Genomic DNA, 25909 nt, shown 5'->3' on the forward strand with positions numbered 1-25909 from the left:
TTAATGTAGCAGAAGAGTAAAGTTCCTAAGCCTAAGCATTCAACTGGATATCTGTTCCTTACAATTAGGCTTGGAGCAGTATTATGTACCTGCTTGCTATGAATTCGACGCTTTCATGTAGCAGAAGAGTAAAGTTTGCAAGCCTAAGCACTCAACTAGATATCTGTTCCTTACAATTAGGCTTAGAGTAAAAAAAATTGGCCACGTATCTGCTCCTTTCGTTGCAAAACTTGACGTAAGCCGACAGTCGAATAGCGCCCCTGGCAAGTTCATTCATCCCTCTACCGTCTCGTTCCTTACAAGATAACACGCTAGAGTATGCTCAAGTCAATTTAAATTTACCTGTTCCACTCTCCAAGCCGGGTGCCTCGATGCCACCGCCCCCGTACGGCGGAGACGCGCGTGAATCGAGGCACACGACTACAACGTTTATAAAACCACGTTGCCCTACTCCACGAGCGTTCCAAGTGGAACGCGAAACCTATGTAGTAAAGCCTTTCATTGCTGTTGCTGTGTGATTTTTTGAATTCCGCCAAGTAGCGCGGGCAACAGCAGGCGATAGTTTCCTGCAGTTGAGGTAGTATTTTATTTGCTATCGCAAAAAGCAAGCATCAGTAAATTTCTAATAATGGAACTTTGTAATTATTACTCGTGTATCTATTTTCTGTCTCATATTTGCGTAATGTCTTGTTCTTGTTAAATAATGCTGATAAGTATGAACATTATTACTGGAATTAGATGTTTAGATTTGGCTATGAGTGTATAAGACTATTGCGCAGCATCTGTTTCACTTCGAACGGCTAGCTGCATCGAGTGACTGTAGATAGACAGACAGACAGACGCACAGACACACACATAGACGGACAGACAGACAGACAGACAGACAGACAGACAGACAGACAGGCAGACAGGCCAAAATTTTCTAGTTCAATTAACCCAAGAAAGTCTATCGTTTTTAATATTTTATTCAACTGCATTTTACAAAAAGAAATGAAAATGGCAAACTTCGGCAAAAAGAAACAAAACTTCCCAACCAAGAATATTTCACAACTGTTGCTTTAAAACTTGAAATCGGGTGCTGGGCGGGGTGCATTGTTCAAAACAACAGGTATCTAACACACTTATTAAAGGAGATCGAAATGTTTAAATGAGTAAAACTAGCAGCCCCTGTAAACAGATAGATGCGAAATACATTTTTCCCTTATAATACTATTTCTAGTCAAGTTTATTTCAAAAGCACGGATTTAACAACCATCCCTTACCAACCACACCTTCTTCCTTCTGATCACAACTGGAACAGTTCAACTACAGCAACCACGCATAGCGTGTGAACAACACACGTAATCTGCCTACGCATTACATGCATATTATGAAGCCGCTTGTTGAATTAGAATTCCGGGTCTCTTTGATGTACTGTAAATCTCCACCACACATACATTGCGACTAAATGTTGCCACAGGCCATAACTGAACAAACTGCGTACCCATGCCCCTGATTTTCAATACGTGGCAGCACCTCAACAGAGCTGAAGATAACGTTTGGTTAAAACCAGTATTGTAGTGTGGGAATGTGTGTTTAAAATATCGACACGGATGCGATGTGGCACCCTGGTTTGTGTCCGCAACCATGCTTTAGAGATCGTATATTTGTTTGTATAAATTTTTATGGTGATATTTATATTAAGAATTTCCGTGTGTACTAGCTCATTAAATCAAATAAAGTAAAAAACATTCTTAGAAGAGACGAAGCTCCAAACGTTGGATATTTTTGTACTAATTTTGTTACCTGTGTACAAGATTTTACTCTTCTCAATACACAGACCGAAACGTATTCACTACAAAGCAAAGGGCTATATAAACGGTCCAGACCTAAAAAGCTTCCACGGTGGTGAATATAGTGATTATCGCCACCTTTGCTAAGACGACAAAGAAATCACACCAGACCACGGGGAAAATATTGAGCGAAAATAGCTGCAGGAATTTTTTTTTTTCGTTTAGCAAAATTTATTCCTCGAACGGTTCAGACCCATCGACAAATGCAGTGACCAAACTGAATGCTGCCTCCGGCGTATCATGAGGCACCATATGGCCGCTGTTCCGCACCACCGCAAAGTGTAGGTTGTCGACACTTTTCGTGTAGCCGTAGAGTTTCTCTCCGTCAAAACTACGCCACTGGCGCTGCCGTGCTCGAGCCCAACGGCTTGTACCGGACCAATGTAGTTGTGACAAGAAGTTCTCTGTCTGGGTTGTGGGAACGGCAAGGTCCAGCTGCCCGCTGTAAACAAGAACTCTGTAGCCGTCCTCCAAGAGAACCGTCAACTGCGCTACCGCCGATCGCAAGAAGTCTTCGACAAAGCGACTCATCACGGCATCACGCGAGGTGGAAAAATTCCGCTTCCCGACGTGAATTGCACGGCGCAAACCTTCAAGGGGAACAAACTGCTCGTAGTTACGGACACCTGCCGGCTCCTTGTCGTGCAAAAGATTGTACGTGTAGTGAAAGCCAGTGGTGTTCATTAAGAACGTATCGCGCGAAGTGATACCTATAAACAGGCGATCCAACATATTAAACGCCAGGCCTGTACGACCAGCGAGGATTGCTTTTCTCGCGGCTTCACAAGTATGGTTCATATAATCAGCGGCAGTGCGGTCTAGAAGGCCTATTTCGTGCGCAAACTGCCCTACAGCCATCATATTAACGGGGTCTGTTAGGCCGTTGCCGTAGGCAATGCCCCGAAAATTGATGTTCACCCGCATGAAGGGAGCGTTCTCATGTAGCGCCGCTCCAACCGCTGGGATGTATTTTCCTGCAAAGTAAACCAACAATATGAAAATGAACAAGGTAACTGTACACCACGAGGCAGAGTGGTTGTGGCTTGAAAATGAGCCCAAAACACAAAAACTTTCCGCAAAAGATACGTCATTCTATTGTAGAAGAACTTTTTCAAAATATTTTGAAGTTATATTTCTTATGCATAATGATCATTTTAGTTTAAAAAAAGGGTTTCCAAACACGGCTTGGAGCCCTGAAGAACTCAAACACGTGTCGTGTGAATGATGAAAGACAAGCATACACACCGGCGTACGATTCTCCAGTGATGTAAAATTCGTTCTGGTCGAAGTCTTCGAATAGCGTGAAGAATTGCTGCAGAAACTCGAGCATGTCACCAGCGACGTCAGTCAAGTTTCGAGCATAGCAAGCCTCATCGTCGGTGAAGCTGAACCCTGTTCCCACAGGCTGGTCAACGTACAGCATAGAGAACCTCTGCGTCCATGTATTCTGGCGGAAGGTAGCCCTTGTGGCGTCGCTTGAGACGCTGTACGGCCCGTGTTCAGCGAAAAACCCCAACAGGGATGAGGTACCAGGCCCACCTTGCAGCCAAAGTAGAACCGGAGCATTCGCTGGGTCACTCTGCAGCAATTGAATACGTCGAGTCAAGGTGCCATAGTTCCTAGGTATCATGCTCAAAGCAGTGGAAATTCGCTTGAAATAGCACTTCTCTGTGACATGTAGGCGCTGGAAGGAGCACATGAACGCAGATAATTTGTCTTCTTGTCCACTGTCTTCTAAATCTGCTGCTGTACCGGAAAGCCTCGACCACACTCTCCTTTTGGCACCCAGTTTTTCCCTAGCATTGATATATGCAGAGATTTGCCTTTGCTACAGCGAGCAGACACATGCTGCAGGCCCATCAATAATGACTACTACGGCCGTGTGGCACCTCCGAACAGCCATCGCCCTAGTCAAACCTTCAAATTCGTACTTCATTGAGCCCTTCAGCGCCAAAATTAGCATTTTAATGACAGAAAATTGTTTACTGTGGGGTCTGGTTCACAACGGCGTCGCATCCTCGAGGAATATCATGACGTGGGAGCCATGATTTGCGCAACTGCGACAGCATCCTACCCGTGGTGGCATTCGCGTTAAATACGGCAATGCAAAAGACGACCGTTTTCTCACAATTCCTGCTTGTCTTAGAACACTCACTATCTATTCGCCTTTAACTGGCTTTCTTCTATGCCCCTGATGCCTGAGATGCACTATCTCATGAACAGGACGTTTTCCGGCTTGTCTACTGCCGGCTACTCGCATGACGACAAACTGAAATTCAGCAGCAATAACGCAAGACCCGCTAAGACACAACCGGTCACTGTGTTGACTTTCAGCGCTATGAGGAAATAGTTTTACGAACCTCTGGTGTGTATCCGGTCTGTGGAGCAGCTTCTTCTACACTTTTTTTTGGTCACACATTCTTAGAACAGACTTCTACAGCGAGCTCTCGTGTCAGCCCCGTATTCCGCCTGCAGACAGTCGTCACCGTCGTATCGAAATTGTTTATGTATCGCAATTGAAGACGTTCATACACCGGAGCACGCATCGAGCCGCGGCTGGGAGGCCATTTCTGCCGGCTGAGGGGTAATTGTGTGGGCCCTTTAAGCTTCTAGACCACGCTTCATTATAATAAGCACACTATCATCAGATTGGCCACATGATCACGCATTATCATCTCCTGTATATAATCATCGTAACCGCTTCGGTGGTTCCTCCGCGTCCGCCTCCCCCCAGTGCTCGAATAAACGCTCACTTCAAACGTCGTATCCCAATAGTTTGAGGGTATGATACTTCACGATATAGCTGAAATAGCCTAGAATAAATTAATTTATCAGGGTAAATTCTTCACATTTGTAGCTGTAATTGGGTTTACATTTAACAACACCTTGTGTGCGCATCAATATAACTTTTCATTTCCAGCAACCGATATCTCTTTTAAAGTAGCGGTCACGCCATGATAGCTTTTACTCCACAACTGCGAAATGATCCGTGCGAATCAGCTTTTACTCACCATAGAAGGCACAAACCAAAAGAAGAGATTGCTGTTGCATTCTGCTTTAACTGTTATGAATCCCGCGTAGCCGGGAACTTCCACATCAGCAGGTAGGCCATGAACTTGTGATAAGGCTCTAGCTTCCTCCAGGTGGCCAGTTAGGATGAGCGGCGTAAGAAAGAGCGCCTCATCTGCGAAAAGCGGCGAAAGTGGTGCACGAAGTGGAATCTTTTAGGGAGCCGATCGTACGCTCGTATGATTGCGTTTTTGATCTGAAACACCTCTAGAAAGAAGCTGATTGAATAATTATGGAATGCGAAGATGGTGATTCTGGATAACGCCAAGAATATTCTCTTTGTGGTGCTTTCTCATTCATAGTTCAAATGTTTTGTCAGCTTTTATTTATTATTTTGGCTGTAAGTAAGCCCCTTTCATTCGTTCCTACACAGTTTGAGCTCTTCAAGTGAACCGCAAGCACACGCAGAAATATTGTTCATTTAGTGTGATTTGAAATCCGGAACGCAGTTAAAATGCACGAAGGTCATCAATGCTTTACATCAGCTAGACACCATTCGCCCTTTTAGACGTGGGCACCTGCATTTTACTTTTTTGGGTGAAAGTAGTGGAAATACGAAATTATCGCCTTTCTTTTCTTTCCGCCGCCGCGTAGATACGCGCCATCCAATGGTCCGTTCCCGTCAAGTGGTCTGCGGGGACTATGTTCGGTCCAACCGCATGGTGTTCCCTGGTGAGCGGAGGCTGGGATCGTGCAGGGGCGGCCATCAGATTCGCTTTCTTGCGTTTTTTTTTTGTTCGTTACAGTACACGCACAACGCGACATAAAGGATAATAGACTACCAGGGTGCTGTGCGTTTGGCTGCAGCAATGCAAGGGATTCTGAAGAGGCAGTTTTTTGGATTCCAAGCGGCAAGGCAGGTATGAAGCAACGAACGAAAGGTTGACATAGCATTACAATTTTTTATCGTATTTACATCGCGTTGGGCCGAGATGGGTGTTACTGACAAAAATGGGACGGTTGACGCGTACACAGTTCTGAACGTTTCATGTTGTAGTACTGCATCGATTGAGCATTTTACGCCTGTTTTTGTTTCTGAGGCGCAGTAAAGATCTCCGCCCAATATTTGCGAAATAGCACAGGGTGTTTCCAGTTGTCATCAAAAACAACGGCCGTTATTACCGAGAAAATGCGAATATTGGATGATATAAAGGAAATAAAAGCTTTTTTTTCGTTCTAGCTTTCACATGTTCGTTTTCACTTACGTTGCCCCGTTGACCTTGTTTCGGAACGAGAATGTGGCAGTAGCGTTTATTAGAAAAGTATTTAAACCGACTTGTATCCTAAATTTCCATGGGAAGGCACGAGCAGCTTACTTCATGAGGAGCGCACGGGTTCATTTGACTGATTGCACGGAAGTTCTGCGAGGAAGAAATGTGATTTCATATTGCTTTTGATAATAGCCAGGATATGAACTATCATTCTTCTAAAAAAGGCCAAAAACGTTCAAGAGTAATTTTTGTATTTCTTCACATAACGTATTCGTAAAATAAGCACCATTCTACTTTTCGTGCTCCTTTTTCTTGCACTGCAAACTGAAGGAAGTGTTTGTTCCTTTGTATAGGTTTTTTGGCACCAGGACGGCTTAAACTGACATAAGTACGCCCGGCGTAAAAAGAAAACTCCGAAGCCTCAAGAAAAAAAATGCGGTTGGGGAGGTCCTGGGAATTCATCCTGGCCCTTTATATCGTGAAATCGGCAACCTAGCCAATGGGTCACACTAAATATACAGAACTTTAAACTGCGCACCCAATAAGATGAAAAAAAACGGTTTCCATTATCGGAATCGAAACTCGGTCGATCGCGTTATAAAACGGGCTCTACACGATTTAGCTATCATCACATTCTTGGCGCATACCATTTCCTTTAGGTGTGTAGCGCGGAGCTAGCGTTGGAATTGAGGTAAGGTTCCAGTGCGAGCTAGCGCAGTGTACTTTGGAAGAGATGTGAAAGGTTGTGGAGGAAACGATGCGGGCCTGCCAGTTATAGAGATCTATTAACGGCCACTTCAGAAATAACTTGGGGGTGAGTACGTATACGGTGAATATTTGGCGCCTTATTAAACAGCTTGAATGCAAACTAAGGTCGGCTGCACGTCCCATGGAACGAATAATGATCGGAGTAACACTTAGACACAGGAGGCGAGCTTCCTGGAGGAGAGAACAAACTAGAGTAGAAGATCATCATCATCATCATCATCAGCCTATGCAAGCCCACTGCAGGGCAAAGGCCTCTCCCATTATTCTCCAATTACCCCGGTCTTGTGCCATCTGTGACCAATTTATCACCGCAAATTTCTTGATCTCATCTGTTCATCTAACTTTCTGCCGCCCCCTGCAACGCTTGCCTTCTCTAGGGATCCACTCTGTAATGCGAAGGCAAGATAACCGTTGGTCATTTCTGTAATGCGAAGGCAAGATAACCGTTGGTCATTAAGAGTAGAAGATATCTAAGTTCAAATACAGAAAAAATGAACCTAGGCTGGTTAGGTAATTAGACGAATTCAATCTGTGGACTACCAGGGCGACAGAGCGAACACCCAGAGACGTGTCTAGACAATGAGGGTGACAAATTATCGATGGAGGAGGGAATGAAGCAAATTCGGAGGCAAAGAATGGACTCGAGCGGTGCGGGACAGGAGCGTTTGGAGGTCGAAGGGAGATACATTCGTCCTACCTCAGTGAATGAGAATACTTGGGCAGTGGGAAAAGCGGCGGCTGCTCTCTACGGCACGCTTGAAGCCGGGCATGTTAACCCCCGCGCGTGGCGCTGGTGTGCCCCACCGGACGAGATGTAGAAATGGCGGGCGTTGAGTGAGGTGCCGCAATGCTGCTGTTCCGTGATTCAAGCGGTGTTTTGAAGTTTTTTTTAGCCCTGGAAATGATCTATTTTGTGTGTGTTTACAAGAGAAGCCTAGTAGAAACTACACTGATCCTTAAATGTTCATGATTCTTTCTTGTATTGGCAATATGAAAAGGGTGTTATGTTTGCGAAGGTATAATTGCAGAAGTGCCATGGCTCACGCAGTTTAAAAGGACGTTGCAATATTGTGTGGTGGAACTGCACAGCTAATAAATTTATATGATTGCTGGAAATAGTTTGTATTTGTGGTTTCTGTTACCCTGCTTTTATTTGTTGAGTTGCTAAATGTTTATAATTGTCTTACGTCTGCAAGACGTGGGTAGCACATTACATGAACTTCTGCGTTGTATTGTGGTAATCATTTTACCTTACTGGATGACCAGCGTGCCAATGAACTGCGAAGTTTTAAAATGATAGTGCTACAAAAGGCGCCGAGTGGTGCATTTTCGATAATTACGGCTGCGTATGCTTCTTTCTGACTCGACTGAAGTCTTTAAAATAATACCTCTCGCGTGTGCTGTATGCACTGCAAAGGCCTGGGTCAGGTACACATTTTCTCGGGCCTGGGCCGTATGTACATGGAGTGGGTATGTACGTGGAGTGAAATAACACTATTCTGCACAGATCAATTCAGAAAAAACTAACAACTCAATAGAACTCGCGCATGTTTCCCGAATTTGAGACACAGCAGGCAACAACAAGTACAGGAAAGATTGAATTATAACAAGATTCACGCAACACAATCAATTTTATTACACAAATATTTTCCTAAAGGCGATGCACTAACTTCCCCTATTAGTAAGTTCCATTTCTCAATTGTTAAAGGGGTCCTGAAATACCTTCCGCCGATGCATGGATGTACATATACCCAAATAAAGCAATGTATTTGCAATCTCCTCCCGCAAGAATTTTGTTAAAGCGATTAGTATTAGCTGAGAAATCGTAAATCAAAAACCGCGCATTATCGGCGCTCCGCGTTTCCTCCTCCTTTCGACTTACTCTCCGCTGTTGACGGCGCGCCAGCCTTGCCTCCCATGATGATGCGCTCCGCAGCGGTGACGTACTTCCGCTATTGCGCTGCTCAGACTGTCGTCTGCTACGGGCAAGCTTTGTTGACACCATGAATCTCTCAAGGCTGGAAAAGCGAACGAAAAATCTGGCCGCATGTATGCGGCGGCCTGGCCTTGCCCTTTCGCGGTGTACGTTGCTGGCGGCACATGACTTTTTATCGGCGGCGAACTCGCAGCCGCACGGGGAGGGTCCGGCGCTCGTTCCCTTGATACACCGCGCACTCTTTGTCCAAAAATCGCCGTATCAGATGTGGCCCCGCTGGTGCCGGGTCTTATTTTGCGGCGGTGGTAATTCCTACCGGCGGCATGTGAAAAAGAAATATTAAACCGATACAGAACCCGTGCACAAAACGCTTCAATCATGTGACCAGTTCAGCTTGGGGCGACGCGTGGTGGAGAGCGGCAACGTTGGCAAAACATGCTCCGCCGTGGATCTGAGCTTTCTAGCGCTGGAGCGAGCGCCATTTCTTTGACAATCTCAAACATCGGTTGCCTTGGCAACAGGGCGCAAACCGCTTCAGAAGTCAGTTACGGTTGCGTGATCCCGGTTCAGCTTGGGGCCCCACTTCGCGACATGTGGGCACTGCAGGCGTACCACTCACTCCCATTGCGAAGTGCGAGATGCGTTTGGCATTACAGGAGGCGATGGTGTGTGTGTTGTGGACGCCTTTGTTTCGCGATGAAATGCGACGTTGTGCTTCTGCGGGTGGATAGTGCTTCCCATGGTCTGGATTATCTTTCTCGAGCGACGTACGACTCAACCTCGCATGGGGTATGTGCAGTGTGCGTGGCTAAAAGCCATCGGCTTGTGCGCCAGAGTTAAGTGACTTGCTCTTCGTCCCCGCAAAGCGCGCGCGAGGTGAGTACCGAATTTACGACGGGCAGGAGGCAACCCATCCTCTGTCAATCGTGGTTCAGACTTTCAACGCATGTTGTGACGTTGTGTTCGTTAGAAACGCATCTCTGGATTGTTTTGAAGTTGAATAAAATGTATGCGTTAAACCCGGGCATTCGGCTCAGGGGGTTCTCTGCGATTGCGCGAAAGAAGTGCCACGGGGCTTCAACGCTTTCTTTATGGAACGTACTAAGGTAACATAATATCCATGTCGTGTTATGGCCGTGTTGCATTCAATACAAACGGTTAAGCGTTTGTTTTACACTTGTTTCGTTTGTCGTAAAATGCCCAAGCACTCCGGCACTCCGCTGGCAGATCAGCCGGCGAGCCGACGCTGAGCAGACGACTCATCTCTTTGCCGGAAGTGCGTGAAAAAGCCGCCCAATAGCAGGATGTCTAGCTCATGACGAACATCTGGGAATCGATGATGTAGACATGTGAAGATGGCGGAGTCCAAAAACACGAAGGAAAGGGTGAGAAAAAAACGACAAACTTTGCAACAAAAGTGTGAGCTTTCCGCTGCGCGTAAAAGAGTAATACTTGGCACAGAGGACGTTGACGACCCAATCTAACGGTTGCGCTAGTTCATTTAGTGTGCTCAAAATGCCTTTCAGGGCCCCTTTAAGGGGAAAAAGCTGTACTTAAATATATTAGTGTTTGATCGAACAGTTCCAAGGTTAAGCTTGTGGCTATTTCTAGTACAGTTCTATTTCTCAGGAGACAAATAGTTGTTATCCAATAAATAGCGTGGACTGTTCGTGCGAGGAAATATGCAAAAGTTTAATAAATTCGCGATCACGGAGTACGGACAGGGGTTGTAATTCCAGTGTGGCAAGTTTGCATGACGGGGAAATGTTCGAATCGAAGCGCCGCAAATGAAGCGAATTGATTTCTTTTGAACTGTTTCAAGCATGTTCATTTTAGATGCTTTATAAGGATTCTAGGTAGTACAGGCTAATTGTAGGATGGGTCGGATGAGCGTTTGATGTGTTAGCAATTTAGTTTCCAGTGGAGCTTCACGCAACGTACGATTTAGGGAGCCCAATTTTTTTAGTGTCTCACTGCATTTGTACTTAATGTGTTTAGACCACGACAAGATGGGTGTGAAGAGAACACCTAGGTACTTGTATTCAGACACCCCCTGTAGGGAAGACCCGTTGAACGAATAATTAAACAAAGGAATAGAACTGCGCGTACTGAAGGATAAGGTATCTGTTTTTTTTTAGTTTTATATTCAATTGCCATTTATCGCACCATTTGCGAAACTGAACTGTGTAAAAGAATCGTTAAGGTAAGTATGGTCATCATTGGTGTTAATTACGTTATGCATAACACAGTCGTCTGCATAGAGCACAGAGTTTCTTAGTAAGTATACTAGAGAGAAAACTGCGCCTCGTAAGATATGTCGTCGAGGGGGTTCATGGGAAGACCCCCCTTTTTGGCTTGGGCTTGGCATGACAATTGGGTTCTTAAGCGATTTTTGGGATTGGCTTTCTTCACTATGCATTAACACGTTTTCGAGCTACAAGGAAGCCGAAATCCCCCCGTTTGTGTGGTAGCCGTGTTCTGTGCAACAGCAGGCAATGCGTGATCACACCTCGCGTTGCTCATGCCGCAGTCGAAGGACGTATCACTGAGCGGGTAATACGCCACGGCGAAATTTGTACTGACGAAAAGAAGAAACAAAACGTGCCCGCCGCGGTGGCTCAGTGGCTAAGGCGTTGTGCTGCTGAGCACGAGGTCGCGGGTTCGATTCGAGGCCGCGGCGGCCGCTTTTCGGATGGAGGCGAAAAGCAAAAACGCCCGTGTGTACGAGATTTCGGCGCACGTTAAAGATCCCCAGGCGGCCAAAATTAATCCGGAGCCCTCCACTACGGCGCGCCTCATCGCCTGCGTTGCGTCGGCGCATTAAACCCTACAATCACTCATGAAACAAAACGTACTTCGACGAAGACAAGATACGGCAGATACGGGCGCTTGTATGCGTCCTATCTTGTCATCGTCCACGACTGTTTAACGCCATGTTTTTTTTTTGTTAAACTAGCTGGCGGTCTCGGTGCACAGGTTCACCACGAAGGAAAAGTTTTCATAGGCACGCTCAAAAAACTTTCGAAACTCTTCAAGCAACTTATTATTTGAAATAATGGTAAAATTATTAACATCGGAATCTCTAATGAGTTACCCCCCAAATATTAACATTGTTCGTAACTACAACCTTGGCCTGCGGAATAGCAGGCACAGCCATTCCGCCAAAATTACGCTTTACTTCTCTTTTCCTTAGTTTTAGAACAGCCTGTTTTTATTTTGCACTTACATAGTTGCACACTATTCTTCGGGTTTTTGTGGCACTTTGTTTAAATTTGCGGTCACTTAAACGTTTCAATCCAAGCCAATGATAAAAACTAAGGCGAGCGCGATGTATAAAGGTGGTCCATGACGACACAGACGACCTTGATGTGAGCCGCATAAACGCTAGCGCCAGATTCCTCTGTAGTGTATACTGTAAGAAACTCTAAGGCATAGAGACAGATTTTTGTGGATAAATATTTTGGCAGTTCATTTATGTACAACAAAAACATAAGTGGCCCCAGGACCGAACCCTGGGGAACACCAGACGACACATTCACTACAGACAAGTTAGAGGAATGAAATGAAACATACTGGGAGCGGTCACATAAAAAGCTGTCAATCCAATCAACTAAGGGAGAGTTATTAATATGACGCGGAGTTTATAAAGAAGCTTTGAGTGGGTAACGGTGTCGAATGCCTTGGATAAGTCTATGAAAATTGCATCTACTTGGTTTACTTTATGAGGAGCGTAGGCAATGCCATGAGAAAATTCGACAAGCTGAGTGATTGTGCTAAATCCCTGACGGAAACCATGCTGTACATCACACAAAATGTTATTACTTTCAAGGACCTTCATAATATGACTAAAGATCATATTCAAGAAATTTACATGATTGAGATGTTAATGAGATCGGACGATGATTCGATGGTGACTGCTTGTTGCCGGATTTCAACATGGGAAAAAAGTTGGCCGATTTCCAGACTAACGGAGCAGTCGAGGTACATAAGGGTTTTTCAAAAATTACGGTCAAGTACCCGCTAGTCCAAACACAAAACCTAACAAGAATAGCATTGCTAATTCCATCAGGACCACAGGATTGCTTATTCCAACAGGACCACAGGATGGTGTGGGTACCGCTATAATTAGCCAATGCCGCTACGGTCCTTACTTAACGCAGGAACATTCGTGTTTTTGACTGACGTCAGGTTTTGTAAAAGGAAGTATTGCGGAAAATTTGGTGGAAAGTGCAGCCATTTGGTGATGCAAGATCGCCAACTCGCCTGTATTTGTCCTTCTGCATTTCAGTGCGATAAAGCTTCTGCGTAGATTACTTAGCGCGTGGTGTACTGCGGTTCCGTCATACGTAACTAATTACTTGACCTTAAGTCAAACGTACCTTTAATTTCAGTTCGGTTGAATAAACTAGTTAACTCTAATTTCTTGTTTCTTGGGGAGTGACAATTTTTGACTAGAGAATACGTCGGTCGCAAATTCTCCTCCGCATCGCTTCCGTCCGCCGCACGGGCCGGGCGTAACTTCACTTTTTTGAGTGAAATCACGTGAGCCATAACTTTAATTTTTTACTTTTTGTTACGTCGAACGTAACTCTGCACACTGTAATTATTTTACGTGTTTGGGTGTTAATTGTGCCTAGAATTTTAGTTTTAAAATGACCTCGCAATGAAATGATGCCGTGTGACTTGATGATATACACGGTTGCAAATCCTGTACTTCCATACTTTTTGCTGACTTGACTGAAGTTTTAAAGACATCTCTCATGTGTGCTGCGTGTATAAAATGAGGAAAAAGAAAACAGAAACGTTAGTAAGCACGTCGCTGTTTTCTCGGTGTGCCGAACTTGATAGAAAATCAGCGATGAAGAAAAAACAGGATTGACGTACACTGGTAAGCCTAAAGCACGCCGCTGTTTCCTCAGTTGACAGAACACGATAGAAAAATCAGCAAACAACGAAGAAGTAATACGCGCAAACCCAGTTCCCTAAAGCCCGGCGTGCGAAGTCTGCTCCGTTTGCCAAATGTATGTGAGAAAAAAGGAGCAAACAACGTAGCTACCTTTCTTCCCCTAAGGACCTTGTTATATTTTTAACATTCTCAACTAAATAAGTGCTTAAAATTCTAAAAAAAATATAATTCTCGAACAAATAAGTGCAGCCCCTCGAAGAGTGCCCACGACGAACGCCTGCCTGCCGCTTCCTCAGGCGAAGAAGCGCTCGGGCGGAGTACGCGAGTGCCACCTCGTGCGGTGGACACAAAGTGCCTCAATCTAAGACGACCGCTTTTGCCACGAGCCAAGTAGACCTAGTGGGCTGCTGGTGAAGATTAGCATGCAACAGCCGGGTCTCCGATAAAAAAGGGGGGAGGGGACGGAGCCTGCGCTCTTCTGTGTCTCCAGTATTGCACCAACTTCAGCTGGCTGCGCCAATTTTTAGTAGAAGGGGCCCTTTGTAAACTTTGATGGGTTATAGGATTTTAGCGGGATTATTTACAGAAATATCTCCTCCCTGCAAAATCTACAGTCATGGAGAAATGAAACGCGATCGTAGAAATACCAACCAGAACGCACAAATAGCGCGATTTCTCTCCATGCAAGTCAGATTGAGTCCCTCCCTAATTACACTAATGAAAGGTGGAAATGCGCCTTTATGACTATACCAGTTGCGCGCCATTGTTGTGCCTTCGCGAAAAGCAATTTTGTTTGTCAATTTTGCGTCTTCTGTTTTTTATTTTCGTCTTCGCATGTTATTTCTCCATGACTGTACACTGAAGCCGTGCCTGGCTGCCCCTGCAAACTTTCTACTTTCACATGTGTAAACCATCACGTTGACGAAGAAAAAGTAAAAGCTTCGAAGGGCTGTTTCGTTCGAACTGTGAGGAATGGGGGAGACACATAGAATGTATGCGAGCGGAGAGAATTGCGCGTGCCATTAAAAAAAAAAAAAACTAGGTGTTCACTTTGCGCTCTCAGCGGGGCAAACGAGCTATGTCTGAGAACCTTCAGCTTCACGCCGCCCTAATCCCGTTGACAGCGCAGTTGACTCGCGTTTGCTTCAGCGGCACTGAGCATAGTCCGTGTGTTGCCTGTGGAGCAATTGCAGATGTGAAGTTGCCGCTACAAAATCAGTTGTCTTGTACTCGCTCCGTGAAATCCGAGTGATTACTCGATTAAATTGGTTTCCCCGCATTAAACCACGTAAAAAAGTATGGCTACGGTACCCCTTGATAATCTTGTACTAGACACAAAGTCTCCCTTAGAGAGATAGATTACCGTCGCTACCTCTTGGGAGAAATAAAATTTGCTGATAGCTACCCGCTAAATTGTCTGTCGCCTCTATGCCGGGTGCTAAAAAGTTCGCTCAGCATGCACTTTCGCGAAGTGGATTGCCTACTCTATGTTTTTGTTACAAATAATCTTCACAATCTCATGGTGGTACCGCGGAGGAGATTCCTGGCGGTTGCTTTATACAATAACTCTTGAAAATAAACAGTGGCGATATCGCAGTTTTCTTTCTTTGGTTATTGTAGAGTTGCCCGAATATACAATATCAAGGCGAACATTTGCACGAAAACCATTGTTCTAACGCTAAATTAATTATTTATTGGTAGTGACAGGAAGACGCTTTAGGGCAAGTTGACAGCGTTTACAGGGAGACTAAAGGCTGTATTAAATTTTAATTCACGTGAAAGATCATACATATCGCAGTACTATCAGTTTTTGTTCCACGAGCAATGCTGTATTATTTCCTGAGAAATCCGCAATTAAACCTTGTAGTTCTTTCGCGCGCTTCCCTTTTATGTTTTTGTGACGTAGTCATCGAGTCTCAAATTTTAGCGAGGCACTGGTGCCGTCCAGAGCGCAAACGGTTGGCGCCAGGCGTTCTCGGACGGGCTACGGTAGTTTTTACGTCACCGAGCCATCGGTGACTACCGAGAACATTTCTTTGACCGAGGAGGCTGGCCTTCACTTTTACTGTTTGTCACTGCTTTGTCAATGCTTTTCTCTGGACCAGAGGCCGTTGTGCCAGCCTAACCTCGACACCCAGACTTCACGCCTGCGGCGAATGAAGCAGCTTTAAGAGAGAGAGAGAGATAGAGAGAGAGAGAGAGAGAGAGAGAGAGAGAGAGAGAGAGAGAGAGAGAGAGAGAGAGAGAGAGAGAGAGAGAGAGAGAGAGAGAGAGATTAAACTTTATTTAAAGCGGCCCCTGTCCAGGCTGCCAAAAAGGAGGTCTGGTGGGCCTGGCATGCGTTCATGCGGGAATTTCGCAAGTTTCAAGGCCCAACACGTGGGCAATTTGCTGGGCGAGGAGAGGCCAAAAGATTGAGCAAAGATCAGGCGGTGGAGCGGTCCAGGTTTCCCAAGAGTATGGAATGTGGGATGGTAAACGGTGTGGAAGAAGAAAGTGAGGTGATCGCCGGGCGCGAGGACAAATCCAATAAGTGTGTTCAACGTCGGGATAGGCACCACACACCTGACAGTGGGGCGTGCCATCTCAGGTCATTATATAGTGAAGAACTAGGTCACAAGGGAGAGAGAGAGTCTGATCCTGGCGGATGTAAGTGCCTTCACGGCGTGTGAGGTCAGAAGTAGGAGGAGGAAGATTGCGGCGAGAACTGCGAAGGTCCTTCAGCTGTTGCCTCCGAGCATTGCGATGGGCTGCGCGTTCTTCCTTAGGGCTGCAGTCCTGGGGCCGGGGTTGAGGGTCGCTCGGGTGTCGATGTGCACGAGCAAGGGCATGGGCCCTTTCATTCCCTACAATTCCCTGGTGTACGGGGACTGATTATAGAAATACGTGAAGGTGACTGTGGGCTGCTATGTAGCATGTCACCTAATGATGAATGTGCGCAGGTAAGTAGTTGCGAATTCTCTGAGGGCACATCGACTATCCGTGGGGATGGTAATTTGGTCACTTGAATGGGTTTTCAGCATAATCGAATCGGCAATGTCTTGAATTTCAGCAGCTGTAGAATAAGGTACAGTCTTTGTCAAAATTTTGTGGGCCACGGCGACCGTGGCCGGAGCAGGTGCGCGGCCGAGCAGGGGCGCTGCGCTTGCCGCTGTCGGCTGGTTGCGCGGCTAAAGAGAGCGAGGGGAACTTTTGCTCTTGTTTTTGTAGTGCGTCCCTCGCGACAAGAGCTGCGCAAAGTGCCTGCGCGGAAGCGAAGTGCGCCTGCTCTGAGAAACCGGCCTCGCTGCACTTATCGTGCAACAAAAGGAAGCGAGAAAGCTTCCCTCATTCTCTTTAGCCGCGTAACCAGCCGGCAGTGGCAAGCGCAGCGCCCCTGCTCGGCCGCGCGCCTGCTCCGGCCACGGTCGCCGTGGCCCACAAAATTTTGACAAAGACTGTACATTACAATGTTGACAGATCATGTCTTTACGCGGACCTACCGTGACAGTTGTGGCTTTGTTTGCGGTAAACTCGGCGTCTGTGTAAATGTGTCGTGTGATGGGCTGGATAGATGGAGGGCTCTACTTCGCCGCCTGCCGGAGTCTGAAGACGGGTCCATGTGACGCGGGATCGGGTTGACCATTATTCTAGGAATTGTGTCCGATGGTGGAGGTTCTTTTGGTAGAGGAGATAAGTGAGATATCGCAAACCCTATATCGGCCAGGATGGTGCGACCTTTGGTTGACGTCGAGAGCCTGTGCTGTTGGGCAGCGATGTGTGCGGCTACTTGCTCCTCGAGAGTATTGTGGAGGGCCGTGTCGGCATGAGGCGTACATGGACACACCGATCTCCGGTCGTAGGCATTTCCGGATGGCGATCTCCAATTTATTGTTTTTAGTTTCAGAGAGTTTAAGGAAGAGGAGGGCGTACAAAACTCTGCAAAAGATAGTTGCTTCCACTATGTTGCGAAGCTCGTGTTCTTTGAGGCCTGTGTTGTTGCGGGTGACTTAAGGCCCATTTTAAATATTGCGCAAGAGCGACGGCCCGGCTAGCCATCGCTCAAGCGGCAGCCTTAGTCTCAACTCTTCTGGCGATCTCTTCTCTCACGCGCCATGCCAACCTGACGTGAAATACACACTCGCTTCCTGCAGCCGCCTCGACTAGCCCTTGGGGCCGAATATCAGAGTGGCTCAGCCCGGCCTAGACATAACAAGGGTAGATCTATGCGCGCACGATTTACGGATTATTTATCAACAGCGGCTCGCAGCGACCGGAAGAGGACAAGTTTGGATCACTAGAAAAGAATGTTATAATAAGGGTCGCCCGGCTTCCGATTTAAGAACACGTAAGTATACGTGATTCCCCAAAAAATGTATAGCCTTGCAGCTGTTATTATCCAGTAAATAAGCTGAATATATAGGACAGCTCGGACATAGCAAAAGGACGTAGCTATAATTTGCAAATTGGACCCTCTTATCTGTGTATACTGCGATACGTCAAAAAGGGTACAAGCAACGTGTACCCCGTCTCGCGGTGATACCTTGCAAAGGATTCCTGGTGGCTGCTTTATACAATAATTCTTGAAACTAAGCGGTCTACGAACACAAGAAATATCTAGGTTTGGCTTCTGTATTAAAATTGTGACTTTTGTCACTGCACATAATTTGATGTTGGCCTAAAATCGTTGCCTCACCATTGTCTCTGTTGTCCACCAGTCTACCCCGTATGGAATCTCCATGGTGTGAGAGCCTGGAAAAACAAACAAGACAAAAAGCTCAACAGGGGTTGCGAATTTATCCGTGTTTGTTCACTCCATATAGTCGACTCAGTGCCTTACTCTACGCAATATCTGGGCAAAAATTTGCAGTCCCTTCCTTAAAAGAAACGTGGTTGAAACACAAAGCTGCTTTAACCATGGCGTAATGTCGTTAATACAGAAAAAGAAGTGTAATAATGGAGCAGTCAGATCAACGTCGACTTTATGTATGGATCGACCCAGGTTCGCTTCCGACAGCGGGAAGCGTTATTTTCTTGGGGTGCTTGATGTGAGTTCGCTCATCATCATAATCATCATCATCATCATCATCATCATCACCACCACCACCACCACCATCATCGTCGTCGTCGTCTTTGCCGTCATCGTCATTTGGTGAAATTCATTGTGTAAAGTTGGCTTTCCTCCAGTGCGTTCTGGCACGGCATCGAACGCCATCAGTAGGGCACAGAAAGCTTCGCTTAAAAAAGTGCTATTCTTGGGTGCTTTGGCAGGAAGTTATCTTTTTGTACCTGATGTGTTGAAGACAAAAATTGAAGACAAAAACGAAAACCGAAGACCAATTTAGTAAATGCTTCAAATATTTCCTACCACGAAATTATTTGTTGGTGGTTCTGTTGTTTTAGCGCACAGGAATAACGACGTTTGGGGCTATCGAATTCCCAGTAACAGCGTAATTTTTCAAAAACTTATCTCGTGGTTAAATTACATTAAATCATAATCACATATGCCAGTTCGAAAATCGAGAAATTTGGTTCTTGTCCCACCAGTTTATCCTATCAGTTTCTTCCAATTGCCAGTTTTCATGATACATTGCTCAACTGCGCGTTATAGTACAATAAAAGTAAAAAAAATTGAAAACAAGAGAGAGAGAGAGATCGATCTTTAATGAAGTCTAGCGATGTTAGCCGCGCTAAAATTTCTAACTTGATACGCCAGTTGATGACTTGATGAAGATGATGGCGATGATGTTCAAGAACTTGATTCGCAAAGAAACGGTGAGTTATTCACAGCGACTGGTCTAGCCCTGTGTGTTGCAGGTACTCTAAGAATGTATTGTTGGGTTTGCTTATAGTTTTGTTAGCAACAACATCCATTAAAACATGTTGTTGGGCTGGTTGGTTCATATTCACACTTAAAACTGCACATTCGGACGGGACAAGGAAAAGAAAACACAGGACGGTCGCACACTTACAACTAGTTTATTGAAAAAGAGAGCATGCTTTATGTGTGAGCAATAACATTCTTTTTTAGAAATGACAGTCTAGGGATACTCCCCCCTGTAATTCCCATGAAAGGCGACAAAAGTAGAACATTGTCGGAAAATACTTAACGTTGTACACGAAAAAAGTGTCCAGTGTCAATTCTGTCATGATAATAAACAGTGCTACGAAATTTTGTTGAGCACGTTACCTTGAAAATATACTAACGGGCAGTCCCTGTCGGCATCGAGCAGTAATTAACGTTAAACTGCGTACACACTTAATTGTTTCATTCGTGAAATTATTCTTTTTAAGTACGGCTGCAAAAAGCATCAAAATGTCTCCCTCGCTACGGGCAGCCCTTTTCTCCATTACCGTCATAAAGTAAAAAAATCGAGTGAGCGAATTCAAGGTTTAAGGATGCTAGGAACTATTTAGATAGTACGATGAGAGTGGCCATTTGCCTAGCATAAAGTGGACCAACTCTCTGCGTTACAATCGCCAAAATTTGATTTCTCTCCTACCAAGGTTTTCACGACAATTTTGTGTGAATACGTTCCCTTTTGAGCAGTGTATCATCGTTCGCTAGGACTCATTTGTTCGGGGCAATACAAAAACACACACTTTGTAAGCGCTTGAAATCACTACGTGAATATTAGTTGAAATGAAACATCTGCCCAGTTTTCTTAACACCATAAAGCTCACGATGACAGGATGAAAAACCGAACTCAAATTGGCTTGAGCACAGACATGAAATGTTTATACGCGTTACTGATGAAGCCCTATTACAAATGCGGTAGCAAAGAACCGTTAGAAATTCTAACTTCATTTGTATGCATATATAGTGGCCACGATTTTCTTCAAAATTCAACGTGGAATCTACCTAAGTTTGGTTGATTTTGCTGAAAGAACGGACATAGCACTGACAGCAAAAAGTAGGCGCCTTACCCAGTGGGTATCAATGCCACCAAGAAACTGGCCAGAAGCGCTAGTGGTGGAACAAGCTGCATTTCAAGATGCCTACTGTGTAGCATCCCGGTTTTCATCTGGGAATATAAAAGGCGACAGGGATCAAAGAACCAATCTTGACGATTCTTGATTTTATTTACCTCCGTTTTTGGTTGCGACACGGTAAACAGTTCGCATAATAGATTTATCTAAACCAGAGTAATTTGTATAGTGTTTCCAGCCTTTTAGCGTTAGTGTCCGTGAGAAAATGCGAGAACAATTCCCGCTCTGTTATGCAGCACGCAGCGCTCGGCAAAATAAACAAAGTATTAGAAGCGACAAATAGTTTATTACACCTGCTAAAATATTGCATCACTATATCTTTCACTTAGGCTACCACAAAAAGCAATAGCGCGTTGCTCATAGGGCTTTTTCTCATTAACTAGCCCGTTGCGCACCAACTAACCTTCACAAACCAAGAGAACAAAAATCACGTTCAGAGACTGGGACTTTCGCATCGTATGATTCGGACAATGGCTCACAATGGCAAAATTATTTGCTCGTTTTGAGTACTGTTAAACTAGCGTAAAGATGTTCTGAGGACAAAAACAGAAACTTATGAGTCTTTCTTTCTCAGTCTCGAAAACACCTTGAGAAACTGGAGACACAGCAGCCCAGTAATGTTATATTTTAAAAGTTTTAGTGGGAAAACAAATAAATTTCCCAATACATACCGACAGCCATTGGGGTTTACACGCGGTGATTGCAAAAGCAGACAAACGCTCTAAAAACCAAAGTAAAAAAAAACGGGTGTATTTGAATAGAGGAATTGCAATCAGGACAACGTAATTCGAATGAAGTATGCATCTCCTCAAACCAACGTCAATGTCTTGTCCTGTTTTTTTTTTTTTTTTTTTCATTTCATTTCATAGATGGAAAATACCCTCCTCTTCGATCGTGGACATATCTGTTCGTTCTCGCCTTCGAGTAAAGAACGTTCCCTAGAGGCATTTACAGCAACCGGCGAGAGCAGTCGCAGCAAGCTAATTGCAAAAGCAACTATTAACGACTACGCTAATGAGTCTATGCGGGAAAAACGAGGGCGATTGTCCCAGTCTTAGGGAGCCCGAAACTACGCAAGCGGAGCGAGTTTGTGGCATTTCCTTCGCTTTCCTGCCTTAACAGGGCTGCTAAATTTCACTTCTCATTTATATAAAGGTTGAAGTGCCCTCTCTTTTGAAAGCAGCGTTTGAGATACGCGCCTTAAAAGGAGCGATACGGTCGTTGACATATCTAACGGGCAGAACGACAATGTTATCAAAAAGGCCCCTTCAGCTCTTGAGCAGGGGCGTTTCTCGCACTTCAGACACCATTGTCCTCGGCTGGAATGCATGTCAAGCTGCTTGTCAAGCTGCTTCTATGCAGCTTTTATCGTCAGCCTTGCGATGTAATAACGATAAATTGAAATAAAAAATACCTCACCTCACCTCATATATGATAAAAAGTTTTAAATACGGCTGTTTTTGTGAGCAGCCAGAAATAGAAAATTGAGATTTACAAACGAGCATTGTGCATCCCCCTATGGCACCTTTAGTGATTTCTTTATAATTAAGCCGGTGAGCACTTGGGTCTGGTTCTGAATGTCTCGCGGAATAGTGCTTTCATACCGATATTAACGCTGTGATTGGAAGCCAAGGTTGTTTATAATACCGCCAGAAAAATAACTGACGTCTTAAGGCCGCAGCCTGAAAGGCCCCACTGTGCGAAAGCGCCAGTGTTGTCCGATACTGAAAACGGCCAACGCTGTATCGAGCCAAGCATTTTAAAAATGGCAGAATTTCTGGAAAGTCGGCAAGTTAGATAATTTCGATCAAGCGAAAAAATTCCGTAGAAATAAAAATGGGTGCACAACAAAAGTGTTTCTGTTCCCAGTAGATGGAGTCTTCCCTTCATCAGTATGTATCCACACAAAAAATTGTAAGCGTTCTCCGCAGTTCTTAGTTAAGATATTAAGGACCAGCAGAAACCTAAAATATTTTTCCAAAACTATGACCAAGTGAAGTCTGTTATGCACTCAGTGTTCTTGATTAGAACGACATAATTCGATCGAGTAGCATTATGCGAGCAGGCAAGAAAGATTAAAGATGAAAACGCTGTTAGTGAAGCCAGCGGCTTTCACGTGTGCGTCACCGTAAGTGACAAGAAGCGTGCAATCTGTGCCTGAGTGGGCTTCTCCCATGCATCATAAAACACTTAGTACTATTCTATTGGTCAATGCAGAAAAACTTACCATTCCGCGAAAACATCCCTACTGAATACTCCAGATATAAATCATGGATTGTTTTATGCAATTTTCTGCAGCAGTATATTGACGACAAGGGATCAGACGCGATTCATGCAGCCATGACAAGAATTAACCGGTGATTAATACAACGGTAATCATAAACGGAAATTTGGAATTGAACACAATTTATATTTCGTAGTCAAGTAAGTCTTAAGATAAATACCAGCCGTGGTATTTTCACACAAGCTGATAACTTCTCAATGAAAGGTTGACATCCTACCGGGATACGTACAGTTGTTCACAGGCTTAGCTTGAACAACACTTTACCAATTAACGGTCTCCTCCTGCTATGGAGTAAGGTAACTTAGCCCAACATTTTAAGGCTGCTCTGAAGTCCTCCACATTCGTTTGAGCAGTTTTCGCTAGGAGTTTTTGAGATATTCCACGCTAAATTAAAATGTGATGCTCCAGCTAAGCCTGTGGACGACTCTGCACCTGAGAAGACAACACCGCTATAAAATAAAAACCTGTTATGACGTGCGCATTTCCTTAGCGGCGCTTACAGAATCTTCGACAAACCGGTGACTGAGTGATCTTTTATGATGAGTATTCGACGGTTTTTGTACAAAACATTCGCTCTGTTGATCATACCGTGCAGCGGGCGCGGATGGAAGCCGTTCTTATCTACGCAATTTTGGCTCACCTAAATGTAAGCTAAGTCGTAACTGCGCAAATGCTAGACATAGATGGTGGTAAAACGCGCCAGAACGCTGGTAATAAAGGTACTATGCAATGTTCTGACTGTCGCCATCCTCAGAGCGCTAAAACGTACAAACTAGGCGTTATCACAGGCAGCAGCTGATGAGTAGCGTACCTACGGGTTATAAAGGTATCCAGTCGGCGGGTGGGGCATCTTGTCTAACCGTCGAACGCAGCTGCCGAGCTAACGACTGAACAGCGCACACTGATGAAAATGTTTGCAGTAAGGTGCGTCTCCCACGACCATCCCCCTTCGATTGTCTGGCTGCCAAACCCGCACGCCTCACTATCCCTTTACACGTGAGAAAGACGCACCCTGACATAGCATCTATTTTTTGGCTAAATTCCCAGCAACCTGTCATCACTGTCCAAAGTAGCAGCTAGAAGTATCGAGTGGAAATCTTACATCGACAGGTGAAAGCAAGCGCAAAAAACTGACCCATACTCACTCGACAGCAGTCGGCCACAGTTTAAGAGTGGCTTTGTGCCACGACTGCGTTTATAGATAAAGACCTGCTCACGCAGGGGGCGCCTACGGGAGCCGAGCCATTGCTTCGTAAGAATATCGCACTCCGTTAGCTGGCGTTGAATGTAAAGAACTTTGCCAACTTCGGTCCAGTCACAGTGAAAACAGTGACTGGTGGCTTAAAATGAAGCGGTCGCACTACCAATCAAGGCGGTCGGTGCTCACCTGTACCTTTAATGAACACAAGTACCTAGAAGAGATGAATGAGCATCCGCCTCTTAGATGTGCAACGTCAACGTACACTGGTAAACCCCACTCATATATGAGCCTACTCGACTAACATCAGTCACTTAATATTTTTCTCGTTCATGTAAACTTTCACAACCCTCTCCAAATTTGGCCATACATTGAGGAGCTTTCGTTGGGGGTGGACATTGGTCAGTCCACGCTTTACAATAAGCTCCTTACTTTTTTAAAAGTAGCTCCAGGGTACTGCTGTATTTGTAAAGGTGCCATGATTTATGCCGCAAAAAAATTGTTTGACAGCGAAAGGAGCAGTACACATGCGAACTTCTTGAATGGGTTCGGCTCTTACACAAGAATGTGGATCACGCTTCCAGTTACTTCCTCGAGGAGGCTTACATATCCTCCGAAGGGAAATCTGGTGTATGAAGACCTTCACCTCTAGCGCCCCCCTCCCGGTGAACGCGTAATTGCGCTGCAGTACCTCGTTGTCTTCGAGAGGTGTTTGTCAGCCCTTGCTGTCGCGTGGGAGCGTCCGGAAAGTCTTTAGAGGAAATTTCATTTGCCGTGCGGCTGTTGGTACTGCACTACTGCATGGAAGAATAGAGCACCGCGTAATGTTCTTGCGGAAGGCGTTGCGCTGCTGAGCACAAGGTCGCGGGTTCGATTCCCGGCCGCGGCGGCCGCTTTTCTGATGGAGGCAAAAAGCAGAAACGCCCGTGTGTACGAGATTTCGGCGCACGATAAAGATCCCCAGGTGGTCAAAATTGATCCAGAGCCCTCCACTACGGCGCGCCTCATCGCCTGCGTTGCGTTGGCGCGTTAAACCCCACAATCAATCAATGTTCTTGCGGAAAGTACGCTAGAAAAAACGCCTCTGATTCAAACAAGCCATCGAGACTTAAGCAGGTGTAGACTACTCTCAGTCTGATTTGGGGGAGATTAGGTGCAACGACCCGAGACAAAAGATAGAACAATAGCGGCGTCAGACAGCAACGGCTCATATCGCAGACGAATACAACAAAAAACGGATCGCCCAGTTCATAAATCGAGATAGGACGAACAGCGATTCGGTGAAGAGGATTTAAAGGAGTTAAAAAAGACAAAAAAATTGGCTGATGAATACAATACTCCATAATGCGATATTTGAGCGCAGCAGCAGTGCGCTGAGGCAGCACTTACTCGTGTGTTTTGTCGACGGCAGCGATGATGAGCCTCTCCGTCGGCGGCGCAAAGTACGCCTCAGGAAGGGACGCGAACTGCGTCTTAAGCGAACACACACCATAGTCACGCGCACGCCCCCCTCAAGTTTTCGCCAAGCGTCGCGCCGTCGAGCGCATCGTGCGGGCAAAGCATACTGAAATTTAAAAGAGCGCTGGCTCACGCCGCTACGACCAACGGTCATCTTTTCCGTATTTAGCGACACTCCTCCATTGCTTTTTAAAGACAATAGTCTTTCTTGGGCTACTTAAACCCAGAAATTTTGGTCTGTCTGTATGTCTGTCTGTCTGCCCGTCTGTCTGTCTGTG

General features: G+C 45.4%; 1 protein-coding gene across 2 annotated transcripts; it reads right to left on the reverse strand.

Annotated features, from left to right (window-relative positions):
• Nucleotides 1-1820: 1820 nt before the first annotated feature.
• On the reverse strand, nt 1821-24237 carry LOC144179361 (venom serine carboxypeptidase-like). Of its 2 annotated transcripts, none has more exons than XM_077707688.1 (6): nt 24111-24158; nt 20629-20726; nt 18398-18453; nt 4844-5016; nt 3078-3411; nt 1821-2806 (listed from the first exon to the last, which is right to left on the reverse strand). In XM_077707688.1, the coding sequence occupies exons 2-6, from the start codon at nt 20724-20726 to the stop codon at nt 2004-2006; spliced, it is 1464 nt and encodes a 487-aa protein (XP_077563814.1). In that variant the 5' UTR covers nt 24111-24158; the 3' UTR covers nt 1821-2003. The 2 variants fall into 2 exon arrangements, with proteins under 2 accessions (XP_077563814.1, XP_077563813.1); XM_077707687.1 differs by having other exon boundaries at nt 1823-2806; nt 24121-24237.
• Nucleotides 24238-25909: the final 1672 nt, after the last annotated feature.

The sequence above is a fragment of the Haemaphysalis longicornis genome, unplaced genomic scaffold (assembly GCF_048455015.1).
Source record: "Haemaphysalis longicornis isolate Haplotype H1 unplaced genomic scaffold, Haemaphysalis longicornis Haplotype H1 scaffold_4, whole genome shotgun sequence".
Lineage (NCBI taxonomy): Eukaryota > Metazoa > Arthropoda > Arachnida > Ixodida > Ixodidae > Haemaphysalis > Haemaphysalis longicornis.